Source organism: Dendropsophus ebraccatus, chromosome 5 (genome assembly GCF_027789765.1).
Source record: "Dendropsophus ebraccatus isolate aDenEbr1 chromosome 5, aDenEbr1.pat, whole genome shotgun sequence".
Classification (NCBI taxonomy): domain Eukaryota; kingdom Metazoa; phylum Chordata; class Amphibia; order Anura; family Hylidae; genus Dendropsophus; species Dendropsophus ebraccatus.
The window spans coordinates 58,804,568-58,828,112 of NC_091458.1; the positions used below are offsets into that span (position 1 = coordinate 58,804,568).

General features: G+C 42.3%; 1 protein-coding gene across 2 annotated transcripts in view; it reads left to right on the forward strand.

Moving 5' to 3' along the window:
- LARP4 (La ribonucleoprotein 4) overlaps positions 1 to 23,545 on the forward strand; it is a 43,495-nt gene that overhangs the window by 7,068 nt on the left and 12,882 nt on the right. For both annotated transcript variants that reach the window (XM_069970278.1, XM_069970277.1), the window contains exons 2-12: positions 3,040 to 3,184; positions 6,625 to 6,783; positions 10,820 to 10,907; positions 11,027 to 11,163; positions 11,368 to 11,471; positions 12,126 to 12,236; positions 13,980 to 14,033; positions 16,599 to 16,811; positions 18,509 to 18,609; positions 20,032 to 20,253; positions 23,074 to 23,122. In XM_069970278.1, coding sequence (XP_069826379.1) covers positions 6,663 to 6,783; positions 10,820 to 10,907; positions 11,027 to 11,163; positions 11,368 to 11,471; positions 12,126 to 12,236; positions 13,980 to 14,033; positions 16,599 to 16,811; positions 18,509 to 18,609; positions 20,032 to 20,253; positions 23,074 to 23,122 — 1,200 coding nt within the window. In that variant the 5' untranslated portion in view covers positions 3,040 to 3,184; positions 6,625 to 6,662. The remainder of the gene's footprint in view (positions 1 to 3,039; positions 3,185 to 6,624; positions 6,784 to 10,819; positions 10,908 to 11,026; positions 11,164 to 11,367; positions 11,472 to 12,125; positions 12,237 to 13,979; positions 14,034 to 16,598; positions 16,812 to 18,508; positions 18,610 to 20,031; positions 20,254 to 23,073; positions 23,123 to 23,545) is intronic.

Sequence of the window (23,545 nt, forward strand, 5' to 3'; positions counted from 1 at the left end):
AAAGTCCTGTGCATATGTATGGTTGTTCTGGCATTGGTGTGTGCCAGTATCTTATGTTAGACAAGTCCCCTTTAGTGAGCAAACCATTGCAGATTATGAAACACGTTCAAAGTACTGGATGACCGTACTCTGCAGAAATTATGGAATTTGCACGTTTCTAGCGGCCCTTGTAGACGTTCCTCCACAAACACCAGTGGAAAATATTGTGCTTGCCTTAAAGTTTCATGCTGATTCCTTTGCTCAACCTGTTTTTCCACATCCATTCACTTGTATTGAAATGTAAGTGTGTGTGTGTGTGTGTTGTGTACCTTGTGTCTGATTACCATACAATGAGAGCAGCCGTTGTAGGACTGTAACAGTGTTTGAGATTGTACTTGGAGACGGTGAGGTCACAGTGATTGACTCCTTGTATGACTGGTATGAGAGTGGATGTACAGGCTAGGGTGTTTGTCCAGCACGTTTTTTTTACTACGGACACCTATGTTCTGGATGCTTGTAGTTGGCATTAACATATGACAGATATCCTATCTTATAGATAAAATGTTGTCATTCATGAAGCTTAAGTTTGCATATGGAAAATTGAATAACATAAAGAAGCATAAGGCATTTAAAGGGCTACTCTGGCCTGCGTGTTTTTTTTTTTTTTTTTTTTTAAATATGGCCGGGGAGAAGGTGGCTGAGGGCAACGACGTCCACTTACCTTCCTGGTTCTAGAGGCGGGTCCCGTATGGCGGCTCTCCGGTCCCTGCTGCCCTGCCGCTTCCTGGTGTCTGACGTGGGCTTGAGACGTGACGTTTCCAGTCCGCTCAGCCAGTCAGTGATGGAGGTGGGATCCCGCCTCTGTTGCTGACAGGCTGAGCCCTCAACCACCTCCTACCCGGCCATATATAAAAAAAAAAAGACCCCAGGCCGGAGTATCCCTTTAAAATACATCCTACACTTGGATAAAAAGAGTCCTGATGGTATTGGGTCTAAAAGGCAATGTAATGTGATGGTCTCTCACAGGGTTAAGGAACCTTGGCTTTCCAGCTGTTGCAAAACAACTCCCATCATGCCTAGACAGCCTTAGCCAAGGTTCCCTACCCCTGGTCTATCAGGTACTAACTGCTGTATGCCATTACTTAGCAGGGGTCCCAACCCCCATTGACCATAGACATTAAAAGGCTGGCAGCGCCAGAGTAGAGATAGGGGTCTGCTTCACTGGTTTGCTGTACATCTTCATGCATGGCAAATGCCAGTACATGGACATAAACCTCATCATCCCATTTTGACTGGTTGCCAACATTTGTCATCTGTAGTGCAGAATTGTGATGTTAGCCATCTTTAAGCCACACTTCTCATGCTGCTAAGTTAGTCCTTATTCCCACATTCTATGTTTCACACACAAGTGTTAGGCCTGTAATTGAGTCCCCCCCAAGACCCCACCTGGGCAGCATCTGTGATAAGATATTTATGAGTATCATAGAGCTGAGTATCACAGAGTACACTCAGTAAGGGCTGTTCTACACAGCCCAACATTTGCTTATAGGAGAAGTCTGGCGAAAATCTTAAAGTATTATTATTATATTGCCTTCCCCCCCCCCCCCCCCTCAAAGTTATACAAATCCCCAATATACACTTATGGGAAATGCACATAAAGAGCTTTTTTCCCCTGCACCTACTACTGCATCAAGGCTTCACTTCCTGGATAACATGGTGGTCACGACCCGACTCCCAGAGCTGTGCGGGCTGTGGCTGCTGGAGAGGATGATGGCAAAGGGACACATGGCACTGGAGGGACTCAGAGCATCCCTCTGCCATCATCCTCTCCAGCACCCACAGCCCCCCACAGCTCTGGGAGTCGGGTTGTGACATCACCATTTTATCCAGGAAGGGACATTACCATTTTATCCAGGAAGTGAAGCCTTGATGCAGTAGTAAGTGCAGGGAAAAAAGCACTTTATGTGCATTTCCCATAATAAGTGTATATTGTGGATTTGTATAACTTTTTGGGGGCAATACAATACTTTAATAAAAATTTTCGCCGGACTTCTCCTTTAAGTGCAGAAATACCTACTTTACACTTGTTCTATTTACTGGTGTCACATGTTGCTGCAATGCTGTATAGAACCCTTGCTGTATAGAAGCTACCACATATCACTGCAGAAACAACAGTTTTAGGTTAGTTTAGTTTTACACCTAATTGTGGGAATGAAAACTGCAAGATTTCAGGATTATTATAATTTAGAAAGTAAAAAATTGTAAAAAGTAAGACAAGAAATTAAAAAAATCTGTAAAAAATTCTAAAATATTTTAACATAAAATCTTGATTTAAACAATGGGTGATTTTCTCATGAGACAGTCCCTTTGAAAACTACACTAAAGGGCACACAGCCGGATTTTTGGGAGCAAGCGAGTGCCAACCTGCCAAGTTAGAGCTCACTTGCTCTTGTTTTCCACTCGTGCGCTATTACATGGGTGTGGTGGGCTGTGGGGGCCTGCCTGGGCAATCTTTAGATTGTCCCGGTAACCTGTAGTGCAGTAGGGTAGCCTATATTGCACAGAGCGACAGCCAGCAGACCGCTGCTATTGGCATCGTTTGCTTTTAACATGTTGAAAGACCATGATCAGCCGACATGCTGACGTTTATTTCGGCTGATTGTTGCCTTTTAACAGATTGGACATCCGTATTTCCGTAAATCCATTTTTTACTACTGCAATGCTTTTCAATGCACTTCATCCGTATTTTTTTTACGGAAATACGGATGCCAACATGTTAAAATCCGTAAACAATTGATTTCAATGAGAGGATCCGTAAAAATATCAGGGTCCGTACTAGGACATGTCCTTCTTTTTTTCTTTTCTTTTTTTTCAGGATTGATTTTTATCCATTTCTGCTACTGATAGTATGAATAGCCCAATAGACATCGATGTGCACTAACTCGGATCCGTAAATACAGATCCGTAAATTACGGAACGTGTGCATAAGGCCTAACATCTTTTGACAGCATGGTGGTTTAAATCTGTATTTGTTTAACTTTGACTTTTATTCTAATTTAGGTGGCGTCAAAAGGTGCAGGTTTGAATCCTAATGCAAAAGTATGGCAGGAAATCCCGCAAGGAAACACTGAAGCTTCTGAGACTGTCAATGGCACAGAAGAGTCTTGGGATGAGGCAGTGGCCACAGCAGAAACGCACACAGAAGGTTGGTCATTAATGAAGCTTTACTATTCTGATTGTTTTTTTTAAACATAATTTGATCCCTTGCTGATTTTGTGAGTTTGCCCACTGGCAGACATGAACAGTCTATAATTTTTTGGGTAGGTTAATTTTAACAGTTATGGAGTAGCCTGGCCAGCCTCCAGACCTTAATACAGGGGCGTATGACTACACGGGGGGGGGGAGGATAGGGGCATATGACTATACAGGGGGCACATAGGGGTGGCAGGTGGATAGGAGTGTATTGCTATATGGGGGGGGGGGCAGATAGGGGTGTATTATACAGGGAGGTGCATGCTGGGACCTGCAGTCCCCTCAGTAACCATACAGGGCTGTAACATAGGAGGAATGGATGTGCTGCAGCAGGCAGGATGCCACACACAGCAATAACTTAACCTGCCTGCTGCAGCACATCCGTTCCTCCTGTTACAGCCCTGTACTGTTACTGAGGGGACTACAGGGCAGCTGCTCCTCCAGCTCTGACTTGCCAGCTTCACTGCACACACAGCACAATAACATGTGCAGGGACGCTGGAATCAGAGCGGGAGGTGGAGGAGCAGCAGGGCCCAGGTGAGATTGGCCGAGTGCCCCGCCCCCCGCAGCTGTCCATCCCTGCGCCCACCCGGCAAGTTCGGCATCCGGCCGGGTGGGTGGGGGGGCGCTCAGACAGGACTGGTGCCGGGGAGGGGGACAGGCACCAGTCCCGGTCGAGCGCTGCATATGTCAATGTGCAAGGACGCCGGACGGGATCAGACTTGACGGGTGGGTGCATGGATGGACAGGTGGGACGGGGCCTGGGACCGGACGGATGGGGAGGGAGGGGGTGAGGTCGCTCGGACAGGTGGGGGGCGCTTACACTGGATGGCTGCGGGGGGCAGGGCACTCGGCAATTCTCACCTGAGCCCTGCTGCTCCTCCACCTCCCGCTCTGATACCGGCGTCCCTGCACATAACGTGCAGTGCTCACGCCGGGGCGCTCGGTGTGTGCGGGGGGCGCTCTGACGGGGAAAAAAATACGAAAATACCGCTGATACTGTCCGTCGGTTAACAGACGCCAGTGACTGTATCGGTATTTTCACTCCCAGCCATACGTAATACCATAGAAAACTTTTGGAGGGAGATAAAGCTCCATATTACCAAGCAATAGCCTCAAAATCTGAATGATTTAAAGATCTGCAAAGAGGAGTGGACCAGAATTCCTCCTGATGTGCGAAAGTCCTATCGTCTCAAAAAAAAAAGTCTAACTGCTGTGCTTGCCAACAAGGGTTTTGCCACCAAGTATTAAAGGGAACCTGTCACCTCGGACGCAGAGCCCGCCCGAACACCCCCGGATACTTACCCTTTCCTGCAAGTCCCCCTCCTGGACCCAGTCCCTGGATGAAGATATCCCTGTCGGAAGCGGTGCACGCGCTGCAGAGATGAGTTTGATGCCCATAAAGAATGACAGCTCCATTCATTTTCTATGGGCATTGGACTCATCTCTGCTGATTAGCATACAGCGCGCGCTCAGCTTCGGTCGCCGATATCTCTCTCCCGGGATCGGTTCCAGGGGCGGGACTTGTAGTAAAGGGTAAGTATCTGGGGCTGCACCGGGGGGTAGGGCAGGCTCTGCACCCACAGCTCCGGTGACAGGTTCCCTTTAAAGCGACTCCGTACCTACAATCTGACCCCCCCCAAACCACTTGTACCTTCGGATAGCTGCTTTTAATCCAAGATCTGTCCTGGGGTCTGTTCGGCAAGGGATACAGTTATTGTCATAAAAATAACTTTTAATCCTACAGCGCTGTGTCTAACTGCCGGGGCTTACATTTGTATATACATTAGGCTGGCACCACCTCTGTCCTTCCTCCCCACCCTCCTCATTATTAGGAATGATCCAGGAACATTTACTGCTGTTTGAGCTTTGCACAGGTGTATTAACTATCCAGCCTATGTGCCGCGCTGCCACAGGTGGGGAATAGGAAGCAATCTGCCTGGAGCATTTCTAATGATGAGGAGGGTGGGGAGGAAGGACAGAGAGGGTGTGCCAGCCTAATGTATATACAAATGTAATGCTGCGTTTACACGTACACGATTATTGGCCCGATCGTACGATTAGCGATGTTGGATTTACGATTTTTTTTTATTTTTATAACGATCAGCGTTTAGATGGTACGATATATTGTACGAAAATTCGCACTGCGATCGTTTTGCGATCGTTTAAGCCTATCTCACACATTGGTTAAATCGGCGAACGACTGTTCACACGGAACGATTTGCGTACGATGAACGACTATTTGATGACCTGATGAAAGATCAAAATGTACGATTTATCGTGCGTCGTTCGATCGTTCGCTGCGTTTACACGTACGATTATCGTTCGAATTTGACCGTTATCGCGCAAATTCGCACGATAATCGTTACGTGTAAACGCAGCATAAGCCCCGGCAGTTAGACACAGCGCTGTAGGATTAAAAGTTGTTTTTATGACAGTAACTGCATCCCCTGCCGAACGGACCCCAGGACAGATCTTGGATTAAAAACAGCTATCTGAAGGTACAAGTGGTTTGGGGGGGGGGGGGGGGTGTCAGATTGTGAATACAGAGTCGCTTTCAGCCTTGTTTGTCAGAGGGATCAAATACTTATTTCTCTATGCAAAATACAAATTTGTATAGTTTATACAAAGTAATTTTCTGGATTTTATTTCTGATATTCTATCTCTCACTGTTAAAATTAACCTACCCTCAAATTAACCTAAACTACCTAAAATTATAGACTCTTCATGTTTTTGTCAATGGGCAAACTTACAAAATCAGTGATCAAATAATTCTGTCACTGTAAACGTGTGTTCTTAAATGAATTATTTTGTGGGATTTCTTTACATCTAAGGCCACTCTCGGCAAAAGGCAATACAGATGCATTTTTGCAGTTCAGTTAAAGCTTTAACTGAAGTCTTGACAACTATGACGCAACTTGTGAATGACCATTGTGTTTGTGTGTGACTTGCACAGTCTGCACATATGTTGTACACAACAGCTGTTTTGGTGGTGATATGAGCTGTATATAAACTGCAGTATGAAGCCTTGCAGAAGTAAAGCAACGATTTATAGTTCAGCAAGGACACTGTCCAGTTTGAGACCTGATAGTATTTTGCTTTCATTCAAAAAAAAAAACTCACATCACGCATGCATATTGATCAGGTTCTGGCTGCTGAGACCCCTATTGATCTCTTGAACAAGCAGGGGGGACTCAACTGGGCACTTCACTCCTCATCCATCCTTGCTGCATGAGGTGGGCTCCATAGACTTTCTATGCATTCTGTCTCCTGCAGCAAGAAGACATGTGGAGTTCTTCTCACTGATCAGTCTAGCAGTCAGTAGTACACTGCTTTTGAGCATTATAAGGATATTTTTTATGAAGTAATGTTTACCTTTGTCCTTTCATGCAGGCAATCTAGAAAGTGATACGTGTAAACCCTTTGAAGTAATGTATTCTCCCTCTTGTGAAGTGAACACGAATGGCCTCCAGTTAGAGGAAGCAGCAGCAGCCAATGGAATGGACTTATTAGTACAAGACGACCTTGGATACCAAATGTTTGAGGTTTCAGGTATATCATAATGACAGCATAAAATATTGGTTTCTGGTTTAGTTTAGGCAGTCTACATTGTGCATGTTGTAGTTTACTCTCCCTTATGCGACTGTAAGATTTGCCTTTTCAGCATTGTAAAGATTATGAACTTCCTTATTTGTAGATAAAAGGGCTTCCATGCTCTGCCTGTAACATAACCTAGAGATCCTTCCTTCCACAAGGAATCTATTCTTATTTTTCTTCCGTTTTGCTTACCGTAAAATATTTCTTCCCTTTTTTTGCTTTAAAAGACTCATTCCACTTTTATGTTGTTAAGGTTACTATTTTATATGGTTTGGATCACTTTTTTGGGGGGGGGGGGGGGAGGGGGATACTTTGAGATGACGTTCATGTCTTGCTAATCGGGATCCTTGCTTCCTTCTGTTTTTAATGCATGTGATGTTGCACTGGCTCATATGACACTGGCAGCAGGGCATAGCTTAAGGCTTCTGGGTCTGAGTACAGATGGTTAGCTTGGTGGGCCCCCCTCTTCCTGGTCCACTTCTCTTCATTGCTGCTATGGCCTAAGATAACATTCAGCTTCATTGCTAAGAATGTTCCTTTAAGCCTATGTGGCTAGATCATAGGGCAGTTAGGGGTCTGGGCTAAAAGGAACTTGCTGTACAGGGCCGCATAGCTTTTTGTCAAACATTACACGTCCCTGGTGGCTACAGCAGAGAAGGGGTTATCCAGGATTAGAAAGAGCTGTTACTTGAAAAATCAGCACCACCCCTGTCCCCAGGTTGGATGCGGTATTAAAATTAGTCTCCATTAATTTTAAAGCAAATGTACTATCAGTACATTCACTTTAAGATTTTTACATGGATAGAACAGCGCCGGTGCCCCCAGTGGGAGGAAACTCCCGCCCCTTCATGATGCAGTTCCATTAGAATCAATGCAGCCCTATCATAGAGGGGTGGGGCTAAGGCAGGCCGGCCCGCCCGCCTTCAGTGCTTCACCCTCAGCCAGTGCCCAGGAATAGAATAGCGCAGTTCTATGCATGTGAAAGTCTTAAAGCAAATTTACTGCTGGGATTTTTTAATGTGTTTATTTAACTTTTTTTTTTTTTTTTTTTTACTTTCACAATAGTGTATACTAATGTACACCGTGTATGGTCCATGTCAGCAATAAGCTGACAGGCAATCTACACAGCCACGCCTCTGGCATGGCTGTGTAGAGGCATATACATGGTAATCCCAGGGACCTTCAAAAGGCCCCCGGGATTACCATAGAGACCATCAGAAGCCTGGACCTCGCCACAGGACCTCCGATCACATGAATATATCGTCGCACGTGACCGGACCCATTACAGGCCGCTGTCATGATTTGATAGCGGCATTTAACGGTTTAAACTACCTGGAGCTGATCTCCTGCGATGCTGGTGCTTGAACACAGCAGAGCCTTCTGATACAGCCACCGTAAAAAGGCGTATGTATCGGAATAAAGCCTGGGTGACCGCTGTGAAAAGGCGTATTGGCGGTCACTAAGGGGTTAGTTGAACTAAGCTGCAAAACCCACCCCCAGAGGACAAGATTGCTGCTGTTTCTGGGAGAAAGTGGCCATGTTTTTATAAGCCTTGATAACACCCTTTAAAAATTCAGAATTCCTGTTAATCCACGTAGTGTAAGGGGTTAATGGAAGGGTCCTTGGAGATCTAGGGCAGGGCGTGGTTTAAGTAAGGCTCCCTGGTTGTTTAGGACAAAAAAGGGGTTAACGTCAGAATCACTACTTGGTATATTGTGCCCATTGTGGGAAATGCTTACCCTAGTAAAATGTGCAAGTGTGTAGAATGTAAAACTACAGCACTCTATTAGACCATACAAGGTTAAAGATAGGTGTCCCCTATCGCCTTACTGCAGATTACAGGGGCTTATCTAACACTGTCCGATACAGAATTAAAGGAGTATTCCTATCTCAAATAAGTTACACTTGTACAATTCAACCACTGCAACCCACTATAGTTATGCCACTGTGTGGCAGCCAGTCACTAATCCTTGACCATCTTGATGCCACATGGAAAGGGGTTGTAGACCCACTTGTATTGTGCAGCATAATTCACTGCAAGCCAGTCAAAGGAGTGTTTCAGACATAGGAAACATCTGTGTTCAATGTATATGGTAAATCTGAAGCACTTACTAATATAGTTGTTTAATCATTAAGCCCCCATCAGTCCCCATCATCTCTGGGTCATGTTAGGGCTCCCATATGCACTAGTGTGCTTGATCTACGTTCATGTGACCAAGAGGGCAGGGGGCCTTGCTGAAATGTGACCTGTCACAAAGGAGGGGGAGAATCTGAGATGACATGGCTATGTATAAAGATCATCTTTGACACTTTGTCAGGGGAGACTGAGCAACAACTAGATTAGAATTCCTTTAATTTCAGCATATGTATATTGAACACAAGCGTTTTCCTGGAATACCCTTCTAAGGTACTCAGTAAGGCTACGTTCACATCAGCGTTTGACCATCTGGCACGATTCCGTCCACCTTTTCCGTTTTGGAGTAAGCAAAACGGAAACTGTCGGATCCGTTAAAATCCCCATAGACTCCCATGATATTTTAGTGTGCTCAGTTTGCCCTAATTGTGCTCCGTTTGCATGCAATCTGTTCAAGATCCGTTTTTTTGAACGGAAGAAAAAATAGTGTTTGCAGTATTTTTCTTTCTGCTTAAAAAACGGATCACGAACGGAAAGTGCACTAAAACGGAAGGTATTTCCGTTCACATCCGTTTTTGCACTGAGCATGCGCAGAAGCAGCAAGAAACCAAAGAAGAAAAATAAACGGATAGAAAAACGAATGCTGACTGATGCAAACTGATGTACAAAAGTCAGTTTTTCTAAGCCAAAATACAAACTGACCATTAAAAAGATGAACATTTTGCAATCAGTTTGCATCAGTCTGCTCATCAGTTTATGGTCATCCGTTTAATTAATATAGACGGATCCGTTAGAAACAAAGAAAAACGCTAGTGTGGCTGAGCCCTAAGCAATGAATTTTACACAATCCTTGAAGTGACCTCTGATCTCCACTGAACCTGGATGGACTGAGACGATTGCAGACAGTAGCTTGTAGCTAAGAGGCTAAGTAAGGCAGTGTGTCTCAGCTACTTGCTACTCCCAGCTCCCTGACCGACGTCCTGACAGAAATTTAGGTTGACATTTTAATAGTGTCTGTGGTTACCTTTTGCATTGGACCAAAATAAAATCCTTAAGCATTCACTATAGACTGCGGGGGAAGTTTACCAAGACCAGCATTTCTTATGCTGCTCTTAATGGCAAGATCACTGGTTTAGCATGCATAAAACCCTTTAAGTGGTGCATGTCTTACTATATCTTTTATTGTTTATGCACCACTATCATACATATGGCTCATTTTGTTTGAGAGGACCACATGGTCAGTTTTGAGGTTCTACTGTATTTTAAATAGTATTTTTATTTTCAGTATTTGAGGCTTCTTGAAAATATTTTAGATTGAGTTTGGAGTGGATTTTAACAGTCCTGTGTATCCATAGCTTTAAAGGGCTCTTTCAGGGTAAAAAAACCATAGCTGCTTTCTTTCAGATACCGTACAACTCTTGTCCTCAGTTTGTGTGGTATTGCTGCTCTGTTCCAGTGAAGTGAATTGTGTAATACTACACACAACCTCAGGACAGGTGTGGCATTGGTTTTGGAAGAAATAAGCTGTTTTTCTAACCCTGTATAACCCCTTTTAATGCTTGTCTATTTTAATCATAATTTGATGCCATAAGGTATTTTATGTATTTACATATCATACAACCCTCTAAGGCTATAGACATTATGCAAGCAGTGAAAAGAAAATCCTTTGTAAATCCTTTACACTGTGTAAAAACCAACTGCCGTTGTTGCACAAACAGCAGGTTGTTATGGAATACGGCCTTTGTTTTTACATTGTGTGAACATAGCTTAAAATTTAAATGTAAATAATGCTGTGCATTAAAATAAATGCAAAGGTGGTATTGTGAGGTCTTAATTTGTCCTAATGTATTTAAATAGGTGAAAGCACTTCAACTGTTCCACAAGCTGTTTCTGCTGAAGATCTCAAAGAATGCCTGAAGAAACAACTAGAATTCTGCTTTTCAAGGTAAGTTTTTTAATTTCCGATCAATGTTTTCATATGCATTTGATGTGCTAAATGAAAGATGCAAATAGTTGAAGATTGTGTTATATATGTGTGAACATTTCATTAAACGTTTACTGCAGAGAGAACCTGTCTAAAGACTTATACTTGATGTCGCAAATGGATAGTGATCAGTTTGTACCTATATGGACGATTGCAAACATGGAAGGAATTAAGAAGCTGACCACTGACATGGACCTTATTGTTGAAGTTCTACGTTGTAAGTAGTGCTATCTGTGCTTTTTATTGCTTTGTGTAGCCGCCAATCCGTTAACAGACTTTGTATGGTGTGCTGGTGGTGATATGCCTTCCACCTGCATTTAGATGGTTGAATTTTAGGGTTTGTATGACATTTTATTTCTAATGTGCTTTTATGTTGGATGCAAGCAATTTTTCTTTCATAGCCTGTTTATATTTGTTCCAGCTACTCCTGTGGTACAAGTTGATGAAAATGGAGAGAAAGTTAGACCAAATCACAAACGATGTATTATAATTCTACGTGAAATCCCTGAAACAACTCCTGTAGAGGTATAGTAGCTTCTCTCTATCTGCCTGAACCAAACATTACTCACATTACACAAACAAAGTTATGTGCCCAGGAAACTTTTTGAACTATCTGTACTAGAAGTAACCCAGCCATGGTTTTGTTATGCATGACCTTCTCTCATTCATGATATACATTTAGCATGTAACACACAGTTTTATGCCTGAAAGAATTTCAGTAGTTAAAAAAAAAAAAAAAAAAAAGCTTTTGACGATACGTCTCAGGTCCGCTCAGCCAGTCAGTGACAGAGGCGGGATCTGAGCGGACTTGAAACTGATCTCGCCTCTGTCACTGACTGGCTGGGCGGACCTGAGACGTCACGTCTTGGGCCCGCGTCAGACCCCAGGAAGCGGCTGGGCACCGGAGCACCTCCAACGATCAGCCGTCATCGTTCATGTCGGCTGATCGTTGCCTATTACACGGGACGATTATCAGCCGAATATGGCCGATAATCGTAATAGGGCCTTTAATTTTACATTGTGTAACCAACTTTATCAGTGACTTACTATAAGGTGAAACAATTTACATGCTACCACCTTTACACTTTTGTGTTTGTTCCCCCCACTGTGTTTTACAAACTGTATTGAGAACCATTACCCCGATCTGAGTATTTATCGTATTACTGTCATGTCTTACAGGAGGTGAAAGCACTATTTGATAATGAAAACTGTCCAAAAGTGATAAGTTGTGAGTTTGCTCACAACAATAACTGGTATGTTACATTCCAGTCTGACACTGATGCACAACAGGTAAGATAATACTACTGCTGTGATCTTAAATGGGGAACTCCAGCGATCCCATAAAAAAAATATGCAAAAAACATATAGGTGCACTCACTAATCCCCCAACCCCCCCCCCCCCCCCCCCCCCCCCCCGATTGTTTGACACTTGTGTACGTTGCTCTAGCCTAGACAGATACCTGTCCTTGTCTTGTATTTGCCCAACACTGTCTCAATCTACCTCTACTTTGCAAAGGAAACACTGTTAACCTGGTGTAGATTTGTAGCAGGTTTAGATTTTTATACCAGTAGAGAGAGGCTTTTGCTATTAAAATATTTTCATTTATTGTCAATTTAAAATAACAATAAAAATTATCATGTGTCAAGAGGTTGAAAATGATGTACTGCGAACACACCACCAAATTTACTATATAACAGCTCAGTTACCAGCATTGTGAGTCACAACAACAAATGTTACTTACATACATATGGGGAGTGTAAGCAGGGCCTCCTTTATAGGATTAAACATAATCGTGGGCACCTATCCACTATGCAATGACCCATGGCAGTGTGATGGCGTTCACCCCTGTTGTGCACGGCAGCCTGGGTTTACTTAGAGACATTCGCCTCTTAGTAAATAGGGCTGCAAAGGAGGGGATGGGAGCTTTATTCAAGGCTGGCATACTCGTACGCTGGTCTTCATAATTGTGTCCCCATGTGTCTAAACGAGGGTAAGGCTGGGTTCTCACTAAGTTTTTGCAGTCTTTTTTTTTTTTTTTTTTTTTTTTTTTCCATCAGTTTTCATGCAAAAAATTAATGCATTTGTGTGCAATCAGTTTTGATCATTTTTTTTGTTAACTTCAATTATAAAAAATGCGCTTTTTTTTTTTTTTTTTTTTAGCCTACTCAAAAACATGGTCAACTGCAAAAACACATTGTGAATCCACTCTTACATAGTCTTACTGGCATTCCTCATAGTGTATCAAGTTGGTAATGCTGCTTAATGTTACAAGTGTATCCAAAGTATCGAGGCCAAAGATTTGCAGCAGCTAGAAAGTGACTGCTGTTGCATCCAGAACTAGCCACAGGATATACAATAAACCAGTTTCTTCAGTCTGGACAGGGAACAGAGGTCCTGTATTGTATTGCATTGTATACCCTGTGACTAGCACTCCCCCTCTAGACAACCCTTGGCCACCTTTCTATCAGCAAAGTTGTGTCACTGTCACTTTAAATACAATTTGACGTGTCCTTGACATATTAAGTTTTGTTCGCCAAGACACTGGGTTTCCAAACCACCTACACTAATTCCAATCATTAGATATCTGATATTAGAATTGCTTCCCTCCCTGACACTCAGATCTTTCACTGCAGCAGACTGTTTCTGTAGGCTTACATTGAGGCTAGTTGCCTGCAGAAGGTTGTGAGACAGGAAGTAAAGCATCTGACAAAGTGCTGTAATGATCAGTGGTTGGTTGACTGCCAAAACCCAAACTGATCCAAACTTTTGACCTGTATATGTTAAAAGTTGTTTTTAAAGTCACGGTGCACATTTAAGTTTTGTCCCTGATCTATCACTTGCTGTCCTGTCACTTGGGGAATAGTCAGAGAATGATTAAATATATAGATTATAGACAGATTAATATATAGATTATAGACAGTTTAATAGCCTTTGCTACAGTGGTTCTACAGGGTTGCAAAATACTATGACAGCACTTTAGTAGCTTAATGTCTTATGTATATTCATAATCTGACACTATTTTTTACCCTCAGGCTTTTAAATATTTAAGGGAAGAAGTTAAAACATTTCAGGACAAGCCAATAATGGTAAGATTACACTTTCAATGCCTTGATCTGTTTCATGTTCTTGATTTTAAGCAAGTTCTCCAACTTATTGTTTTCCTTTTAGGTGATAGAACGAAATTTGTGAAGCTTTGCATCCAAGCCTTTTAACTTTTGTTTCATTGTCAGTTGTTATGGAGAACAAATGACTACCCCAGTGGTTGTTAGACTGAGCAGTATATTCCTAGCAAACATAATGTCCAACATGGCTAACACTTCAGTCCAAAAGTTCAGTTTGCTCAGCTAGGCTGTAGTCACACTATTTCATACCTCTTAGTGAAAAGTACTCATCAAATTTCTTCAAATTTCTTCTAAATGTAAGTGTCGGAAAAGATCTAAAAATTTGACACTTATGGGGAAGATGACACCTTTGGTCTTCCTAGCAGGATATTACTAGAAGTGTGTAGAAACCCTGTGCAGGTGTGGGTTAAATCATTGGGTCCTTAAAGTGACACTGTCACCCCCTTTGTGCATTCTGACATCTCTACACAGGTGTAAAGGGTAAATTTAGCGTTTTTCATACCTTATTTCATATCGTACGTCATGGTGTTTTTTCAAGTAAAAAGTGTCCTTTTATCAACTGCAGATTGTATTAAGTGGGCGTGGCTGCACTGCATTAGCAACACTTGGCCCCGCCCACAACTGCACCGTTGGTCCCGCCCCCTTGATGCCCATGTTTTTTTGGGGGGCTGGCGTAAAAGGGGTGGGGTCTAGACCTTTTGGCCAGCCTGTTCCAATGGCCGGCGAGGGGCGGGGCCAACTGTTGTGTTGTGGGCGGGGCTAAGTGGCGCTAATACCGCGAGGCCCCGCCCACTTAACAAAAGCTGCAGTTGATAAAAGATCACTTTTTACTTGAACAAGCACCATGACGTATGATATAAAATGAGGTATGAAAACCACTAAATTTACTCTTTATACCTGTGTAGAGATGTCAGAATGCAAAAAGGAGGTGACAGTCACTTTAACCCCTTGCCTCTTCAGCCTGTTTTGGCCTTAATGCCCGGGGCCTATTTTTCAAATCTGACCTGTCTCTCTTTATGTAGTGATAACTCTGTGGTGCTTTTAACTATCGCGGTTATTCTAAAAGTTTTTTCCGTGACCTATTCCTTTTTTATGTTTGTGGTATAATTTGGTTGATACACTCAGTAGTTTTTTGTCAAAATCACAACATTTGCGCAAAAATTTGGAAAATTTACATTTCTTTATATTCGAAACTCTTATTCTAAGAAAGATAGTCATGCCACATGAACTAATTATTTACTAATGCAGCATCTACAACATGTCTGCTTTATGGTGATGTCATTTGGTGAACGTCCTTTTACTTGTTAGGATGTAAGAGGGCTTCGAAACTTTGCAGCGATTTTTCAAATTTTCATGAAAATTTCAGCTCTGATTTTATTAGGGACCAGTCCAGTTCTGAAGTGGATTTGGTGGGCCTGTATGTTACCCCCATAAATCCCTCCATAAAATAATTTTAAGTATTTTGACAGATATTCTATTTTAATTTTTTTCCTCTTACACAGCAAATACTAACTGAGAAATACCACTCACTATTTATTCCCCCCCTTCAAATGTTTTCAGAAATCCCCCATATGTGGCTGCAGTGCGTCACCTGACTCAACCACAGGCAGCAGACATGACTATGACATGGTGTAATGGCTAAAAAAAAAACCTGAAATAAAAAAAGGCCCCAAAATTCACCAGGTCTCTGAGGCCCTGGGGTGCCAAAATATTTGTGTACGACGGGTTGACGTTTCAATCAGTACCATTCTGGGGGACATGTGACACCCTAATATTTTATTTTTTTATGAGGTAGTATGAATAAAAAACACAATTTAGCAGCAGTTTTTCACCATTTTTTTTTGTACGCCGTTTACTAAACGTCACATATGCCATGTTATCGTTATTTGTCAGGTCGGTACGATTACAGCGATATCCATTTTATATAACTTATAGTTTATGGCATTTTTACTATAAATACTGTTTGTCTTGCATCTTGTAAGAGCAGCAATATTTTAATTTTCGCCAATGGAGATATGTGAGGACATTTTATTTGCGGCATAAGCTGACGCTTTTAGTGGTACATGTGATGCTTTTATCTATATTTGTAAATTTAAAATTGTAATGCGTTGGTAAAAGGGCGGGGTAATTAATGTAACTGGTTAATAGACAGGGTCATTACGGACGCAGCGATACCAAATATATGTTTATCATTTATAGGGGAGCATTTATAAAGGGGGATGGGGAATGTGTATATTTATTTTATTTGTGTGTTTGTGTTTTACTTTCACTTTACAGGTCCATCTATAATACATTACAGCACATGATCAGTGCTGTAATATATTATAGAGAATGACAGCTCATTCATAGATCAGACCCCTGCCTCAGTGCAGGGGTCTGATCGGTCTCATCCATAGCAGCCCAGACGCATCAGGCAGCGTCTGGGTTGCTATGGTAATACTATGGTAATGCTATGGTATGCTTTTCCAGTTGCAACTTAGTTTTTGAAACTACTTGATAAGATATGTTTTTGTTTTCTCCCTCTTTTAGGCTAGGATAAAAGCCATCAACACGTTCTTTGCAAAGAATGGATATCGAACGGTGGACTCTAGTGTGTATAGTCAGCCTGTTCAGACACAAGCACAGTTTCCTTCTCCACTCTTTATGCAGCCTGTATATAGTCCTCATCAACAGTATTCACTCTATAACCTTGTGCCTCAGACATGGTCTCCAAACCCAGCACCTTACTTTGAAACACCACTGGTAAGTAGCCATAGTTTGAACTACAATTGCTTCCCCTTGTCTGGCCCAGTGATGAAAAAATGCGCCTTGAGAGAGAGGCCAACATTCATTTACCTGAGATTATTATATAAAATCTGTTGTTTTTTTTTTGTTGTCTATAAACTTCTCAGACACCAGGAATGGCTCCCATTTCTGGTCCCTGATTAAGGAAAGGTTTTTGTTCTCAGTCAATGAATGTTGGGCCACCTCTGTGATTGCAAGATTATGAGATCTGAGGGCCCTAACTTCCATGTTCACTGGCTGTGTGCTGCAGTGTTGTGTTCATTTTCCTTGTATGTTCAGGATATGTTCACACTACGTAAGTACCATAGTGATCACAGTTGAGAATTCTGTGTAGGAAGTGGGGCTGTATTTTCAGTCACCCCAGAATCTGCAGTTGTCCTTTGTATACCAGATATAGATGGGCTCATGATTGAGTTATAGTTTTGCAAAAGCTTGAGGGCTGCAATTTGAGACCTATGAGTTAGACTATGTGCTTCACTCCGGTTATCTCCATCTAGCCGCAGGAGATGGTGTCAATGGACTATAGCCTTGTACTCATTCATTTTTGTTTTGCTGTCCACAATGCACGGATAGCTCTCGGAATAGTGCGCCACCATCAGGGCAACAGAATTTTATCAGATGCTTTCCCAGAATGGGTATAACTAAGACATGGCTGGCTGACTAGAATTTATCTACTTGATACAATAAGACCATGCAGGGGACTATGCCATTGAGTGTGCTTCCATAGCAGGCTATGGGTGCCACGTTTGGGATCTATATAATATGTAAATGCTCCCTTTACAGACTAAAATTACATCTCAGGCGTAAATCTGCTTTTAAAGTCGTGGTCTCTATCTGTCATCTTTTGAGTAGATATGAGCGAATCTACAGTATTATGGGGTACTCCAGCAAGGAAAAAAATCTTAAACTGGTGTCCTAAAGTTATATAAATTTATAAAAATCTCCAGTCTTTTTCATTATTTATCAGCTACTATTTGCTCTACAGGAAGTTCTGTATTCTGTAGTCTTACATGGTGCTCTCTGCTGTCACCTCTGTCTGTGACGGGAACTGTTCAAAGCTGTAAAGGTTTTCTTTGGGGATATTCTGCTGCTCTGGACAGTTCCTGTTAAGGACTGAGGTAGTGGCAGAGAGCACTGTCAGACTGGAAAGAATACCCCACTTCCTGCAGGGCATACAGCAGCTAAGTACTGGAAGGCAAGAAGTTAATAATCTACATAACTTTCTGCAGCCAGGTGATTTTAAAAGAAACAATTTTCTTCAGAGTACCCCTTTATGGAAGTAAAACGCTTGCTAGGCTGGTGCACTTTAAATCCGCTCTGCTTTGGGTGCCCGGAAAAGCGGGATGCAGTCCTAAGAAGCTTCCAGGTCCGTGTCCAGCTTTTCCAGGCACTTCGGGCAAAATTGACGTGCAGCAGCAGCACAAGTGAAGACAGAGCGTAACTCTAGGAGATCCCAGTGTCACCACAGCAGTTGTGACATTTGCACATGTTAACAATGTTCAACAATGAACATTTCTGGTTCAGGTTACTAAAGAAATGCAAGACTGCATGTAATCTAGGTTAACCAACTTTTTCTTTATAGACTGTATATGAAGGACAAGAATGTTTTACTACATATCAAAAAATAAAAAATCTCTCTCTCTCTCCTTCTACAGGCTCCATTTCCAAATGGTGGCTATGTTAATGGTTTCAATTCTTCAGGATCTTACAAAACAAGTGCTGCTTTAAGTATAGGTCGACCGTTCCATAGAAACCGGTAGGTACAAGCTCCACTCTGTTCCTCAGTAAGCCTGTATGAAAGCACCAAATACTCTGCTGTAACCCTTATCCATCAGTTTTTATGGGATTCCTATAAATGTAGACCCCATATGTGAGCAGTGTGCTTGCATACATTTTTATGTGAATTATTCTGCAACTAGATCCCATCTGTACTGGAAAGGGCCAGTTATACATCCGCAAAGAGCATTGAAGCTCAGCTGTAAAAACAAAAGGAACGTGTTTTAGCAATGCATTCTTTTGTGTAAAACTGTCTGATGAAAGCTTTCTCGAATGGGTCACTAGCTTCTGGTTTGTTAGTGACAGTAAGTTATAGGGTCATGTAAGGGCAAAAGCAGAGCTAAAATATAATAGTCGGGTCATGAGGCGGACAGTGCACTAATTTCCAGTGTCTGCAGTAATTTTTGCTTGCGTGGATAGAACCTCCTTTTATGTCACTTTTCAACGCAGTGCATGTTGCAGCAATGTCTGTTGTATACCTGCTGGTATACTAGTTGTAAATGTTTGCTCGTCTGTACACTTATGTGCAGAGGGAATCCATGACACAAGTGATGTCCTAATCCAAACATAAAGTTGCCAGCTGAGTGACATCTGTAAAGATCAGCTGCAGTGCAAAAAAGAAAAAATCTAGCTTTTTCATCTACCTTGTTGGCAGCAGCTTAAAGGGATAGAATGTGAGATATATAATTTTTTAAATAATATATACATACACTGACACTGGTATTACAGGGCTTAGGTCCCTGCTGTGTTATGCCCTGCCCAAACCACAAATTGACTGAGGGGGACTGTGGCATCACATGCCCAGACTTGCAGAGACCCTGTAATACCAGCTAGAAAGGTGTGTTCACATGTTCATGTATTTTTTTTTTTTAATCAGATGACTCCTTCAATGACAATTTTTCTGAACATGTAACAGGATTGCTTTTTTTTAACCATTTATATTTGGAGGATTTGTTTTCCCTGCCACCACACAGAAATCTAAAAGCCTATAAACTTTCTTGTGCTGTACATTTTGTGGAAAGGGAAGTGTACTTAAGGTTTTTATATGGAGGATGATAAAGATAATTGATAGTCTTACCTCTTCTTTTTCTATGTCCCTTTATGGTACAGTAGGTGTGTTGTCAATTACTCATTCTTTAAAATTTTTCTTTAGATCAGCAAATTGGAGCTTACGATGACTGCTGGGTACAACCTGTTTTATTCCCATGGGTAGTGGCATTGTTGTCCTTGATAGCAATTTTTTTTTTTTTTTGAATGCCAGATCATACCTTATTCTTCATGAGTTCTATAAAACTATAAAAGGACTAAAAGTGTATTGGATGTATTATATATGCTGCAATGGCATTGCCCTATAGAGAGTACGCTTAAGATGCAATTTGTGTAACATTTTTTGTCTTCCTAGTGTGAAGCCTCAATTTCGATCATCTCCAAACTCGTCAGAAAGAACACCTGAGGGTGGAACTACAGCTCCTGTACCATTAGCAGATATCCATGTAAATAGACCCAACTCTCGTACCTTCACATTAGATCGGCACATCACATCTTTAACTGGACATCAGGATGTTTTTTCAAAGGACTCTTTACATACAGAACAGAATGGTACCGATGGAGCTGCTCGAGGGAGGTAAGTAGCAGTTCTTGTTAGCTGCAATTCACGTTCCAAACTTTCCATATGTCTTTGCTTCCATAACATAGGAAAAAGGCTTTTATTCTCTGGTGCGAAGTGTCAGAAAGGTTTTCCCAAACTGCTGCAATGCTTACTTGCTACCCCTTTCCCATACCTGACACTACTTGACTGACAGTAAAAAAGACAAATTTGGTCAGCTCTCCTAGAACACTATTAACACTAGGCAGGAGCACATTGCTATGGCTGAAATTGCAAACGCACAAAAACACAGAAGAATGCAACAGCTTACCCCAATGGCAAGATACAGACCCACTACAAACGTGAAAATCACTAAAAGCAGCCCCCGAGCTGCCAAAAAAATCTCCACAATAATGAGGCTCTTGGTTACCATTTGCAAATAGTGTAAACCATCCCACCTATAAGGGGTTGGGGGGAGTATATAATATATAATATGTATGTGTATATATGTGTGTATGTATATATATATATATATATATATATATATATATATATATATATATATATAATATTATAATATTATTTTACCATGTGTCGTCTTGAGCTAGCAGTGTCAGCAGTTTGGAACATGAATTGCAGCTGACATTCACTTTAATTGTACTTTTCTCTTCACTAGTGTTTGTCCATGGTGGATTCCCTTTGTATGATTTCCCCTGCATGCAGGGAACTAAAGCTTTGCTGCTCTCATCAAGCCTCTCTTCTGTGCTTTCTCATGGTTAAAAAAAACCAGTGGACCGTATACAAATAGGAAAAACCACAATTCCCTGTACAAGATTTACTTTTCATTGTGCAAACCATAATAGAATAGTGATGATCTATTTATGGGGGGTAATGATATTAAAGGGGTTGTCCAGCAAAAATCTTTTTCTTTTAAATCAACTGGTGGCAGAGTTATACATATTTGTAATTTACTTCTATTAAAAAAAATTAAGTCTTCCCATAATTATCAGCTACTAAATGTCCTGCAGGAAATGTTTTATTTTCAGCCTGACACAGTGCTCTCTGCTGACCTCTCTGGCCGAGACAGGAATTCTGTCTCGTTTTTTTATGAATACCCATAGAAAACCTCTCCTGCTCTGGACAGTTCCTGTCTCGACCACAGGTGTCAGCAGGGAGCACTTGTCACTGGAAATGAAACCACATTTCCTGCAGGACATAGAGCAGCTACTAAGTATTGGAAGACTTGACATTTTTATATATAAGACATAGGACCCAAAAGTTTACATGACATAATAAACTCAAATTCGCTGTGGATAGGAAATGGTGTGAGAGGAGCTCTCTTAGGAGCACGCAGTGTCCATACGTAGCATTATACCTAGGAGGTAGGACCCAAGTCCAGTAAGCCCCCCAAGCCAAATGATAGCTGAATGATGAGGAACTATAACGCGCTCGAGGAGCATCTCACAGAACATAGACATTTCAGCGGAGAAACTTATCGGAATAAGTGAGTAGAAAGAGGTACAGAAGGGAGTATAAAAATAGGGAGATAAGAAGGGGGGCCAGGGAAGGGAAGGCGGCCTATAGCACCAGGGAGTATAGAGAGAAGCGCCACCTGGGGCGTCCTAGGCGCCGTCTGCCCGGAAGGCAGCAAAAACACCTGACCAGAACGGAGTCAGCTTGTCACACCCCCACCATATGTGGAGCATAGTGCCCTTTTCACTGTTGCACCGCCAGCAAAGATCCGGCACTGACGGGAACATGGAATGAACTTTTAGAAGAACTTTATAATTCCGTTCCTGAGCGGAATAGGCAGTGGACAGTTTGTGTGAAGATGTGTGCTCTCTGCCTGTCTTCTGGGGAGATTGTGGCTGACAGGTCCTCCTCCCACGCGGCCCAGAACCCAGGGGGATAGTCTCCCCCGTCCTGCTGAAGGAGGCGGTATATCACGGAGATGGAGTGCTCAGGGGGAGAGTCCAAAAGGAACAGGGATTCATAGGAAGTAGGGGTAGATGAGAGAGAGCTGCGGCCCCCACAAGGGCCAAGGTAAGAGCTAAGCTGAGAGTATTCGAGCCAGGAGAGGTTGGTGGAGCCGGCGCGCGTCTGCAAGTCCCCAAGAGAGGGTAGAGGGTTGCCCTCTAGCACTACTCTGAAGCTAGGATTGTCCTGGGCCTTCCAGATCAAAAATGTCTTTCCTGCACGCCGGGGGGAAGTCAGGGTTAAAGAATGGTTTGGAATATGTATAGGAATCGGGGGAGGATGTCCATTTTTATGACATTGATTCGGCCAAACCAGGATAGGGGTTTCTTATTATATGTCAGGAGATCTTTTAGTGTGCGGTCTAAGAGGGGTTGATAGTTAAGAGAATACAGGCGGGAAAGGTCGGCAGGAACATTTACTCCGAGGTACGTGAGATGGTCCCAATGCCATTTGAAAGGAAAGTTTTGTGCGATGGAGGAGGCAGTATTGGTAGGGAGGGAGATGTTCAGCACTTCAGATTTTGTGTAGTTTACCTTAAAGTTAGACACCTTACCAAAACGTTGAAACTCGGAAATAATAGACGGGAAGGAGACATGGGGTTGGGTAACATACAGGAGGAGGTCATCCGTGTATAAGGCGGTTTTATACTGGGTCCCCTGCACTGGAAGTCCGTGGATGACTTGACATTTTTAATAGAAGTAAATTACAAATATGTATAACTTTCTTATACCAGTTGATTTTAAAAGAAAAAGGTTTTTCACTGGACAACCCCTTTAAGAAATTTTGACCTGTGAATGTATTGCTATTTAGGCAAAGCAAAAAGAGCAATGAGGTTTTATTTTGCTTACAACACAAGTATAAAGCCTTTCTATATTTTTGCAGGAGAAATGTCTTTAGAGGAAGACGAAGAAGGGATGATGATCGCACTTCTGTAAGTTTTTATTTCATTTATTTTTGTCCCACCACCATCTTTTTTTAAAGGAGAAGTCTGTGAAAATTTTTATTAAAGTATTGTATTGCCCCCCAAAATCTATACAAATCACCAATATACACTTATTACGAGAAATGCTTGGAGTGCTTTTTTTCCCTGCACTTACTACTGCATCAAGGCTTCACTACCTGGATAACATGGCAATGTCACAACCCGACTCCCAGAGCTGTGCGGGCTGTGGCTGCTGGAGAGGATGATGGCAGGGGGACATTGAGGGACACTGAGCATCCCCCTGCCATCATCCTCTCCAGCAGCCACAGCCCGCACAGCTCTGGAAGTCTGGTCGTGAAATCACCATTTTATCCAGAAAGTGAAGCCTTGATGTAGTAGTAAGTGCAGGGAAAAAAAAGCACTTTATAAGCA